Genomic DNA, 12,953 nt, shown 5'->3' with positions numbered 1-12,953 from the left:
CTCCCAAAGAGAATTTTAAAATCTAAAAACACCAATTATAGAAATGTAGAAGAAATTGCCTTTCCCCACAGAGATACCTGGAGTAGACTCAGAGGCAAATTCTACCAAACCTGAAATGAAAGGTTAAATTTGTTGCCATTTAAATTATTATACTATACATTTCAAGGTTTTTTTTAAAGGAAAAGCTTGCAGATTATTTTTGGATAAGCTAGTCTAACATTAATCCTGGTCTTCCCATAGATACCACATAAAATGTTTAAATATAAATCATACTCCTATTTGATTATTTATTATTATATAGTAAAATATGTTATATTAATATTAAAAATCCTAAATAGAAAAGTTAACAATAACCAGAAGCTTATAGAAGATGCTATTAAGTGTGGTTTATTCTACGAACATACGGATTGTTTAGGAGATCTGTAAACATAATTTAATGGGATAATATATCAGAAGTAGAAAATCAAATAATCATTTCTGTGGTTTCTTAAAAACATTTGATAGATTTATTGTAATGTTCTTGATTAAATTCTTAACAAAAAGGGACAATGTGAATATTTCACCCATCTATCTATATCTGCCTATTAGTAGATAGAGATTAATCTCAACCCAGAAGTTAGTAGGTTTAAACAAAAATATTTATTAACACCACTATCATTTGCCAGTGTATATCTGGTACTAATGAATGCAGTTGGACAAGGAAAAGAAATCAGATATAATAAATGGAAAAAAGATAAAATTTTCATTTTTAAAAATGAAATCACTAGAAACAAAAATTCCAGGAATGCAAGGTTGGTTAAACATTAGGTAATTAATTAATGTATTTAAGTTCATTAGCATATAAAAGGAAAAGAATCGTGTTATCTTTGTAATAATTGCAGAAGAGGTGTTCAGAAATTTTCAAAATTTATTCATGATTAACACTGACAGAAAGTTCTGCAAAGAGACTATACTCGTGAAAGGTTAAAACTATTTTTAAAAGATGAGGATCAAGACAAAGATGTCAACTATCACCAGTTATTTTCATATTAGCAGTTTTACCACATAAGGCAGCAAAAGAACTAAAAACTATAATTATAGAAAGGAGGAAACAAAATGTCACTATAAACAAATCTTTGCTTATCTATAAAGACTGCTCAAAAGAATTCTCCCATAAATGCTGAGGGTTTAGCGAGGTTGCTAGATACAAAATTAATACAAAGAAGTTGTTTACATATCAGCAAAGGAATATGAAATACCTAATAAGAATCTAAGCAGGTATTTTACCTCTGTGAAAGCACCTTTGTGAAAGAAATATAAATCTTTTTAAAAAGACATTATGAAAGCCCTAAATAAATATAGAGATACCTGTTCGTAAATTGTTAGGGTCGGTATCAGAAAAATGCCAGTTCTCCCCAAGCTGTTCTACATTTGATCTAATTTCAATAAAAATTCCAACTCTGTGTGCGTGTGTGTGTTTGTGAGAGAGAGAGAAAGGGAGGGAGAAAGAGAGAAAGACATTGACAAGATAGTTCTAAATGTATATATATAGAACAAACATCTGAAAAGTACCTAGACACTCCTGCAGAGAAATTAAAATGTGTGTATGGGGGGGGGGGGGTTGGGGGGGCGGAATTCAATATTTTCTTATTTAAATTCAATTAGTTAACATATAACATATTGTTAATATTAGAGGTAGAGTTCAGTGATTCATCAGTTGCATATAATACCCAGTCCTCATTACATCACATGCCCTCTTTCATGCCTATCACCCAGTTTCCCCATCCCCCCACCCCTCTCTTCCCCAGCAACCCTCAGTTTGTTTCCTGTGGTTAAGAGTCTTTTACCGTTTTTCCCCTTCTCTGATTTCATCTTAATTTATTTTTCTCTCCCTTCCCCTTTGCTCCTCTGTTTCATTTCTTAAATTCCACATATGAGTGAACTCACATAACAATTGTCTTTCCCTGATTGACTTATTTCGCTTACTGTAGTACCTTCTAGTGCCATCCACATCATTTCAAATAGTGAAATTTCATTTTTTTGATGGCTGAGTAATATTTCATTGCATATATACATACCACATCTTCTTTATCCATTCATCTGTTGATAGACATCTAGGCTCTTTCCATAGTTTGGCTATTGTGGACATTGCTGCTATAAACATTGGGGTGCAGGTGCCCCTTCGGATCACTACATTTGTAACCTTGGGGTATATACCTAGTAGTGCAATTGCTGGGTCGTAGGGTACCTGTGTTTCCAACTTTTTGAGGAACCGCCATACTGTCTTCCAGAATGGCTGTACCAGCTTGCATTCCCACCAACAGTGTAAGAGGGTTCCCCTTTCTCTGCATCCTCGCCAATATCTGTTGTTTCCTGACTTGTTAGTTTTAGCCATTCTGACTTGTATGAGCTAGTATCTCATTGTGGTTTTGATTTGTATGTCCTCGATGCAGAGTGATGTTGAGCATTTTTTTCATGTGTCTGTTGGCCATTTATACGTCTTCTTTGGAGAAGTGTCTGTTCATGTCTTCTGCCCATGTCTTGACGGGATTATTTGTTCTTTGGGTGTTGAGTTTAATAAGTTCTTTACAGATTTTGGAAAAAGATGTGTGTGTTTTGAGAGGACTTTGTCTTAGCAATTATTGGCTATTATTTGTATAATGTTCTAGACTTAAGATAGTATAATGGTACAGTGTCAGGCAAGTTTACCAGTGGAACAAAACAGGAAACCAAGATGCAAATCAACATGCATGTAGAGATTTTATTTGTGGTGGTACTATGGAATAGTTGGGGGAGAAATAGAGTTTTCAATAAATGGAATAGGGCTCAATTGATTGATTATCCACATAGGAATGGAACTTCCAAAATATTCTTCAAAGTTTGGTCAAATAAATTAAGTGCATTAATACAATGAAATTATTGGCAGTTTTCAAAGAGAATAAGGCAATCTATACTTATTTTTATGGAATGATCTCTAAAACATACTTTAAGTGAAAAAACAAAGGGGTGCAGAGTAGTATGTATAGTATGCTGCCCTGTAGGGCAGTGGTGATGGGTGGTCAGGTTTATCTGTATAAGTATGTATGGGTTCCTGAGGTACAGAAATGGGAGAGAATCTTAGTTTTCAATTTATGTATCTTGGAAGATTTTGACATTTCTACTAAAAAGAATACATACTATTTTCCAAGATAAAATGTGCTTTAAATAAGTGTAAGGAGAAGACAGGTAGTAAGAAGGAAAGGAAAATACCTGAAAACAGAATGCTGTAAGACGGCAATGTGTTAAAAAGAGGAAAGCAAAGAAAGGAATTAATGCTTCAGAGAGACACAATAGTTTTTAAATTATTTGAGATGTATATATATTTTCTTTTGATTTCTGGACATGAAGACCTACATTATGATGGTTAGTTTAGAATTCTTCCTAGCAAAAATTGTTAATTTAATTGCACTGGACTTTTACATAGATCTTATCATACAGATAGTAAAAATGTAGTACTACTTTTCTCTCTTTGTAGTTTGTAGTAATTACTCATTTATTTAATATATCATTGTAGATATCCATCATACTTGGCACCCGAGGTAATTGCACAAGGAATTTTCAAAACCACCGATCACGTGCCATGTGAAAAACCATTGCCGTCTGGCCCCAAATCAGATGTGTGGTCTCTCGGAATCATCTTATTTGAGCTTTGTGTGGTATGTATAAAGAAATATTAAACTAATAAAAAGAAATTGTGTGCTTATTAGAATAAGTTTTCCAATAAGAAAGCTATTTAGTAATATGTTTTTGCTTTGTGGATTGACTGGATATAAGGGGGGAAAAAGGCTTAGGTCTCAGTATGACTTGTTTAAAAATCCTATTTGACGGGGCGCCTGGGTAGCGCAGTCGTTAAGCGTCTGCCTTTGGCTTAGGGCATGATCCCGGCATTCTGGGATGGAGTCCCACATCAGGCTCCTTCGCTATGAGCCTGCTTCTTCCTCTCCGACTCCCCCTGCTGTGTTCCCTCTCTCACTGTCTGTCTCTCTGTCACATAAATAAGTAAAATCTTAAAAAAAAAAAATCCTATTTGACAATTTATTTGCTTATCATTTTGGTATCTTTATAAGTGTTTGTACGTCACTAAGTATAAAGAATTTGCACTGTACTAAGTATAAAAAAATTAACCAGTTCTAGAAAGGCTTACACTTAAGCTGCTTACACTCTTTGATATGTTCATGCTCTCCCTTTCTGTGGTATTCTTTTCTCCCTAAATACCTTCTTCTCTTCTGTTCTCTTATGTTTTCTATAAGATTCACTTTATAGTTGAGTTGCGTTTTGTGAGATCTTTCCCAGACATCCTCTGTATTTATTAGGGCAAAGACTAAGCTGCTATTAAAAAGAAAGAAATTAAAAATGTATTAGCTTAAAGAACATAGATGTTTTTCTCCCTGATGTAACAGTCCATGTCATGAACAAACCTAGGCTATGGCTCTACCAATCTCAAATGTCTGGTTTCCGAAGTTGTTTCTTTATCGCCTTTTTGGGCATAAGGGAAGGAGAGACGTGAGTTTGTGGCAACTGTTCTTTAAGAAGATAATCTAAAAGGGCAAATATCAACCCTTTACTTTTCATCGGTGACAATTTACTCATGTGGCCACATTGCATATCTGTACAAGGGAGACTAAGAAATACAGTCTTTAGCTGGACACGTAAATATTGAGAAAGAAGATGAGAATGGATTTGGAGAGACAACTAACAGTCTCTCAGTCCTACTTTCAAATACCTGCCAGCATTAGGTCCTTATCTTCCTTGCTCTCCTCTTCTATTATAGCATGTGTCACATTTATGTACTTTACTTGGACATTGAGGTCTTTAGAAGCAGAAATTTTTTGTCTGAATTGTATAGTAGTTAGAAAAATTAAATTAAATAATATATATATAAAGTACTTAGTACAGTATGTTACATAGCAAATAGTCCGTCAGTATTACCTTTTATTATGAATATTAAAATATTTTATGATTAAGAAAAATATTTTATGATTATGACTTTAATCATAAAATATTTTAATATTCATAATAACATGGCAGCTTTATATACTGGTACTGCTTTTTCTAAGGGAAAATACCATTTTACTTTTCATTGGTATGAAATGATGGCAAATCTCATTTTTGTTTAAAATCATAGCCTAAATGAAAAATCTTATTGGAATGTGAATGTGAAGTATATGTAAATGTAAATGCGAAATATATAGCTTTTCCTTTTTTTATATTACCCGTATCTAAACTCTTTACTAATGATCAGGACATGTTTTATATGAGTAATTCAATTCAACAAATGTAGATGACTATTTACTCTGTGTAGCATCATGACAAATGTAACAAGGTAAACTGTGATTAAGACACATTGTCAAAGAGCTTATAATTTAATTCAAGTCCATGAACTTTGAAGATAAATACAGAAGAGCTATGTGAATTCCAAGAAAGGAAATATTAATTTCATAATAGGAACTTCATTGACATTTTAAGTGATACTTAAGTTTAGACAGTCTAGTTTTAGAATAGCATATTGAACATAAGCTTAAATCTTCCTCTACCTCATCAAACCTTTATAATTGATATAAAATATTAAGATATAAATTAATAGCTCACTAACAACTAAAAAGGGAAATTGGGTACACTAGAAATTCTAGAAATAGAGGAAAAGCTATACCAAAACAGTTTTGCTGGGAAATTCTTGCCATATCACCAGAAGGCTGTACAGCCCCTCTGCTACCCAGAAGTTTCCATAGTCCAAACGATGTATAGGTGAGTACATATCTAAGAAATACCAAACACCTAAAACAATACATCTACAATACTATACATGCTGTAAATACATATACCTGCAATAAAAAAGAATACCTGCAATAAAGAAACAAATAGAAGAATTTACACCATTGAAAGGACTTGAAAAGTATGTGTTCTTTAGGAGATAAAGGAAACAATTGAGTAATTCTCTCAGATTATGTCACAAAGAAATAAAGAGATTGAAAATACAAAAGAAATTTTGAAAGACATGGTAGATCCAGATGTTCTAATATCTGTCGTTTGGTAGTATCAGAAGCTGAGAGTGAAGTTCTTGGTTTGAAAGACCCACCAATTACTTTGCAGGGCAAATCAACAACAACAACAACAACAAAATCACAATGTATAACAACAACCAACACCTAGAAATCATATACTAAACTTTTAGGAGATAACCAATTATGAAATAATGGGTAACATTTATTAAGAACTTTTCAAAAGTCAGGTACTTTTCTAATCGCTTTATTATCTCAATCAATACTCACACCAGTCTTATAAAATTTATCTAATTGTTATCTTTAGTTTACAGATCAGGAAATTGAGGTACAGAGAAATTAACCAACCTGTCCTAGTTACATAATAGTAAGTACTTAAGCAGATTCGTACCCTGTAACTATATCCAAAGCTGTACTCTTAACACGCCAAGCTGCCTTTACTCAGCTCTGATGACTTTATCAGTATTAATGAGAAAATCTTAAAATGTGTCAGAAAGAAAAGATATACTACCTACCAAGAATGAGATTGGCATTAAACTTCTTGGTAGCTTGGGTGTAAGAAAACAGTGGCACAATGCCATCAACGTGCTGAAAGTAATATGAATTTTGAATTCTTTGACTCACAAAATTAACATACAGGAGTGGGAATGAAATAAAGAATATATATAGAATTTTGATAGCCATGAAGAAAAAAATTACTAGTAGGGAAATAACATCAGTCAAAATCATATGATCATATGATATCATCAATCATATTGTATCATCAATATGCCTGAATAGGCAGAGTATATTCAGTGTATTGCAAGTAATCAAATTGAACTGCTTTGTGTGTATATATATATGTTTGTGTGTGTATTCATCACAGGTAGATAAATAGCAAGCACTTAGATTGGAAAGGTATTTTAGAGTCATATCCTAGGAGATTTTGAATGCTAAATTGAAAGGTTTATATTTAGTTATATAAAGTATGGGGTACCATTTAAGGTTTTAAACAAGATATTGATAAAATCAAACCTGTATTTCTAAAAGATTAATAAGATAGTGTAAAAAATGGAGAGAGGAATGGCAACTTTTTTTTCAATGATCTCTCCACCTGTAGTTCTACTTTCATAAATATTTAAGAAATCTTTTTGTTCTCTCTTTATTAAAAAAAAATAAGAGTCTTTTTTTCTCCACATAAAGACCAGGCTATCTTCTTAAGCCTTTCCTTCTAAGTCTACTTAAAGGATCTGGTAAGTTTCATTTGTTTGTAAGAAAAGAATAATAGCCAACATTTATGAAGGATTTTCTACGTGCAAAAAATGTGAGGCACTTTTTTATATATTCTATAATCCTCACAGCAACCTGTATGGCATGTACAGTTAATATTTCAATTTTATAAATGAGAAAAGTGAAACTTAAGGTGGTTAAGTGTTTGGCCAGGTTATATAACTTGTGGTCAAAAGTCCAATTTGGCACACAATAGTTGCTCAACACATAATTGTTGAAGTTATGACTGATTCCAGACTCTATTTCAAGCAGCCCCCTGAAGCTGAATAATAAGGAAACAATTAAAATACAATGTATGTATCTTAAAATAAATGTACCAGGTGCTATGGGAGCACAAAAGATGCTTGTCTAATTCATTGTGGGAGAATGAAGGAGTATCATTGAGTGTATCTTAATGGAGACAGCAGATTACCCAGATTATGACATATAAATCAAAATTAGTTGGGTAAATGTAAGGATAATATGAGTCTTTCCCAGGGGTCATCTTAGTCTCTTAATCAAATAAGACTCCTGGTGGCCTGTAATCTCTCTAGACAACCAGGTTATGTAAGTCTCAAAAGTGAAGAATGCTTGAGACAAAACTAGAATGTAATGATCCTTAGAATTATGAAATGTTTAAATCTTAAACTGATGATTTTTCTTTAGTGAGCTAACTTTAAAAGTCAAATGAAACCTCTGAAGAAAAAAAGAAATACCTGATAAAATCATTTTCATCTCTGGGGAAAAAACAATGCCTCCCTGTAAAGATGTAAATGTTAACACAAATTTCTTCTCCCATTTTATTCAGGGAAGAAAATTATTTCAGAGCTTGGATATTTCTGAAAGACTAAAATTTTTGCTTACATTAGGTAAGTGTCTCACAAATGATTATGTTTCAACTACAAATATAATCTTTAGTGACTGTTAGTAATCATACACATTAAGAATGTGTTCTAAAATAGTGAATACACTGAAATATCCTGAATTTCTTTAATGTTCTAATGATCAATGGTAAGCATTAATAGGACAACTTAAGTCCCTTCTGAAATATTATTGTAGCACTTTCCTTACTCATTACTTAAGGAATTATAATGTGGATAGGTATTTTCTTAGCTTCGCGATCTAGCCAAGTAAGCTAAGTTGTGAAATCAAAATATGAGAATAAATATATTTCTCTGTAGCAGTTTACCTTCAGACAATATATCTTAAGTGTTGAGCTTTCTATTTGATGAATCATGTGTGAATAATGACTGACTGAGAAGAACATTTATTTTTCCTTATAACAAGCTCATTTATTTTACATGTATATTAGATCCTAATATTTAATTCGTTTACGTAAATTTATGTAATCTACTTTAGAGTAGAATAAATAAAGCACATGTGGTAATAAAGGAGAGAAAAACTGATAGAGCACTTTATGTGAAAGAGTGATGGATTGGTATCCACATTACTAGTGTTTACAAATAAGAATATGTATTGAAAAGTATCAATAAATATGAAATAATAATGGATTATAAATATAATTGCATAAAATGTTACCATATTTACAACATTTAATTTCAAAGATTGGTAATAAGGTTTTTAAGAAGTCTTAGAGATTTCTTAATATGGTCTACCAACTAACTTATACTTTATTATGTTTTTAATTTTAATTCCAGTGTAGTTAACATACAGTGTATATTAATTTCAGGTGTACAATATAGTGATTCAATAATGTATAGACTACTCAGTGAGATCACTCAGTGCTCATCATGATAAATGTATTCTTATTCTCCTTCACCTGTTTCACCTACCCGCCATGCATCTCCCCTCTGGTAACCATCAGTTTGTTCTCTATAGTTGAGTCTTGTTTTTTTGGCTCTTTTTTTTCCTTCATTTGTTTTGTTTCTTAAATTCCACCTATGAGTGAAATCATATATGTATTTGTCTTTCTCTTACTTATTTCACTTAGCATTATACTCTCTAGATCACGTTGTTGCAAATGGCAGGAATCTGCTCTTTTTTGTAGCGAAGTAATATTCCATTGTGTATATATATGCCACATCTTTGCTATCCATATATCTATCAGTGGACACTTGGGCTGCTTCCATAATTTGGCTATTGTAAATAATGCTGCAATAAACATAGGGCTGCATATATCTTTTTGAATTAGTGTTTTCATATTCCTTGAGTAAATACCCTATACTGGGGTTACTGGATCATATGGTACTTATATTTTTAATTTTTTGAGGTACCTACATGCTATTTTTCACAGAGAGTGCACCAGTTTGCATTCCTACCAACAGTGCACAAGGGTTCCTTTTTCTCCACATCCTTGCCAACACTTGTTGTTTCTTGTGTTTCTTGATTTTAGCCTGACAGGTTTGAGGTGGTTATCTCATTGTGATTTTACTTTGCATTTCCCTGATGATGTGTAATAATGAACATTTTTTCATGTGTCTGTTAACCATCTGTATGTCTTCTTTGGAGAACTGTCTGTTCATGTCTTCTGCCCATTTTTAGTTGGATTATTTTTTGTTGTTGTTGAATTGTATAAATTCTTTTTTAATTTTATTTTAAGTTACAGTATAGTTAACATACAGTGTTTCAAGTTTCAAGTTTACAATACAGTGATCAGGAGTTGTTTAAGTTCTTTAAATATTTTGAAAACTAACCCTTTATTAGATAACGTCATTTACAGATGGCTTCACCCATTTAATAGGTTGCCTTTTTTTGGTGTTGATTGTTTCCATCACTGTGCAAAAGCTTTTTATTTTGAAGTAGTCCCAATAGTTTACTTTTGTTTCCCTTGTCTCAGGAGACATATCTAGAAAGATGTTGCTGCAGCCGATGTCAGAGAAATTCATGCCTGTGATCTCTTCTGGGATTTTTATGGTTTCAGGTCTCACAGTTAGGTCATTAACCCATTTTTAGTTTATTTTTGTGTATGGTGTAAGAAAGTGGTCCAGTTTCATTCTTTTGCATGTGGCTGTCCAGTTTTCCCAAGACCATTTGTCGAGGAGATCTTTTCCTATTGCATATTCTTACTTCTTTGTGAAAGATAAATTGGCCACGTAAGCATAAATTTATTTCTGGGTTCTCTATTCTGTTCCATTGATCTATGTGTCTGTTTTTGTGCCAGTACCATACTGTTTTGATTACTACAGCTTTGTTGTATATCTTGAAATCTGGTATCATGATACCTCCAGTTTTGTTCTTCTTTTTCAATATTGTTTTGGCTCTTCAGGGTCTTTTTTGGCTCGATATAAATTAAATTTTAGGATTATTTGTCCTAGTTCTGTGAAGTATGCTGTTGGTATTTTGATATGGATTGTAAAAATGTATACTTTAAATCCCCAGAGATGTGTGTACGTTCTCCAAATTATGTAAGTACAAAAGAATAATATGTATATGTACAATACATATAAAGGGAGAGAGAGCAAGAGTGAGAGAACAAGAGAATCTTCATCTTGAACCACTGCTTTATGTCACTATTTAAGTGGCTATCTTCCAGTATCTGTAGTTCAGTTAATATTTACTGTTTAAGGTCTTTATTTTATCATAACATGTAAGGAAAGTTAACAAAGTCACAAGCTTTTTAGTATTCCAGTTTCCAAAACTTCATAACACAATTTTTAAAAAAAATTATCTGAGTTCAGTTCTGATAGATAAGAAAAGTAACATTAATTCATACAATTTTTCTGTTTTCTAGATTGCGTAGATGACACAATAATAGTTCTGGCTGAAGAGCATGGTTGCCTGGACATTATAAAGGTTTGTCATTAATCTGTTATTGAAAATGTATGTATTTTGTATACTTGAGGTCTAATAGCAAGCTATTTTAAAGCTATGTTTATTTCTGTTCAGATATTTGTTTTTTCATAGAGTTACAAACTAATATAAATTAGTATAAAGTCCAAATAGAGACTTTTTAGAAAAATCAAAATGTCCTAGAATAGCAAAAATTTGAGTAAAATATATTTTAAATGGATCATTTTAAATAATTATTTTTTAAATGTTTTATTTAAATTCAATTTAATTAACATATAGTGTATTATTAGTTTCAGAGGTAGAATTTAGTGATTCATCAGTTGCATATAACACCCAGTGCTCATTGTATCACATGCCCTCCTTAACGTCCATCAACCAGTTTCCCCATCCCTCTACCCTCCTCCCCTCCAGCAACCCTCAGTTTATTTCCTATGGTCAAGAGTCTCATGGTTTGTCCCCCTCTCTAATTATGTATTGTTTTATTTTTCCCTCCCTTCCCCTTTGTTCCTCTGTTTCATTTCTTAAATTCCACATATGAGTGAAATCATATGACAATTGTCTTTCTCTGATTGAGTTGTTTCACTCAGCATAATACTCTATAGCTCCACACATGTTGTTGCAAATGACAAGATTTCATTCTTTTTGATGGCAGAGTAATATTGTATTGTATATACATACCACATCTTCTTTATCCATTCATCTGTTGATGGACATCTGGGCTCTTTGGTTATTATGGACATTGCTGCTATAAACATTGGGGTGCAGGTGTCCCTTTGGATCACTACATTTTTAACTCTGGGGTAAATACCCAGTAATGCAATTCCTGGGTCATAGGGTAGCTCTATTTTAAACTTTTTGAGGACCCTCCATACTGTTTTCCAGAGTGGTTGTACCAGCTTGCATTCCCACCAACAGTGTAAGAGGGTTCCCCTTTTTCCACATCCTTGCCAATATCTGTTTTTTCCTAACTTGTTAATTTTAGCCATTCTGACTAGCATGAGTAAAATATATTTTTTTAAATGGATCATTTAAAATAATTATTTTCTTTTTTCATTTACCAGGACCTTCCCGAAAATGTGATAAATCTTTTGCAGAAGTGTCTCACCTTCCACCCTTCCAAGAGGTTGATATTATTATTAAGACTTAGAGATTATACTGACATCTTTAATATATAAGTAGTTGTGTTTTTTTCTTATTCCTTATAATACTAATGGATTAAATAAGGATATTTACATACATATAGGAATATATAACATTAATATCATAACTGTTAGCTATGGTGTTAATGTATATTACTAAAAGAAGAAAAAAATAATTAAACCACAGTCAGAAAACTGGTGTAGTCCCCAAGAAGTTACTGGTTCATTTCCTAGTCTCCAATTAGAAAATCAGCTAAACGTAGATATTCCTAAACACGAATGACATAAGAGAAATGACAACAAAAGCTTATTGGCAATTGTATTTTGGCATAGAACTTGGATAAATGGCAAGGTCAGCTAATAATTGTTGATAATATAAAAGAATTTCTTAGAAGTGTTATTATTTGTTTTCATTTGATGATATCACTGTTAGCCTTACCATTGTCTTTCCTAAACTCCTTAAGTATATGATATTTGAAAATAGTGTATTATAGTTAGTCTTTAGAAAAATATCTTTATCAATACATGTTAGGAAGAGTGGAATGGTATTAAAAACATAATTTTGGGTAAACATGCCACATTAAGAAAGGAGGAAGAAACCCAAAAGGTATTATTAGTTTAGAATTTTAATTAAGATATTCAGTAACACAGGTATGTCATAGTCAAGATAAAAGTAAAAAATGGAGATGTTCATATATAATAATCTTTGATAGATTATAAGTTGCAAAAAGCACAATAAGGGAAAAAATTCAGCGTTTACTTACAGTCACTTCATTTTTATATACAAGTCTACATGTAG

The 12,953-nt window shown here is 32.2% G+C and overlaps 1 protein-coding gene across 7 annotated transcripts in view; it reads left to right on the top strand.

Moving 5' to 3' along the window:
• Positions 1-12,953, top strand: part of TBCK (TBC1 domain containing kinase) — a 200,420-nt gene that overhangs the window by 54,545 nt on the left and 132,922 nt on the right. For all 7 annotated transcript variants that reach the window (XM_026499132.4, XM_044384227.3, XM_044384224.3 and 4 more), the window contains 4 exons: positions 3,533-3,674; positions 8,074-8,134; positions 10,957-11,018; positions 12,077-12,138. In XM_026499132.4, coding sequence (XP_026354917.1) covers positions 3,533-3,674; positions 8,074-8,134; positions 10,957-11,018; positions 12,077-12,138 — 327 coding nt within the window. The remainder of the gene's footprint in view (positions 1-3,532; positions 3,675-8,073; positions 8,135-10,956; positions 11,019-12,076; positions 12,139-12,953) is intronic.

Source organism: Ursus arctos, unplaced genomic scaffold (assembly GCF_023065955.2).
Source record: "Ursus arctos isolate Adak ecotype North America unplaced genomic scaffold, UrsArc2.0 scaffold_11, whole genome shotgun sequence".
Classification (NCBI taxonomy): domain Eukaryota; kingdom Metazoa; phylum Chordata; class Mammalia; order Carnivora; family Ursidae; genus Ursus; species Ursus arctos.
This window is presented reverse-complemented; position numbering and strand designations above follow the sequence as displayed.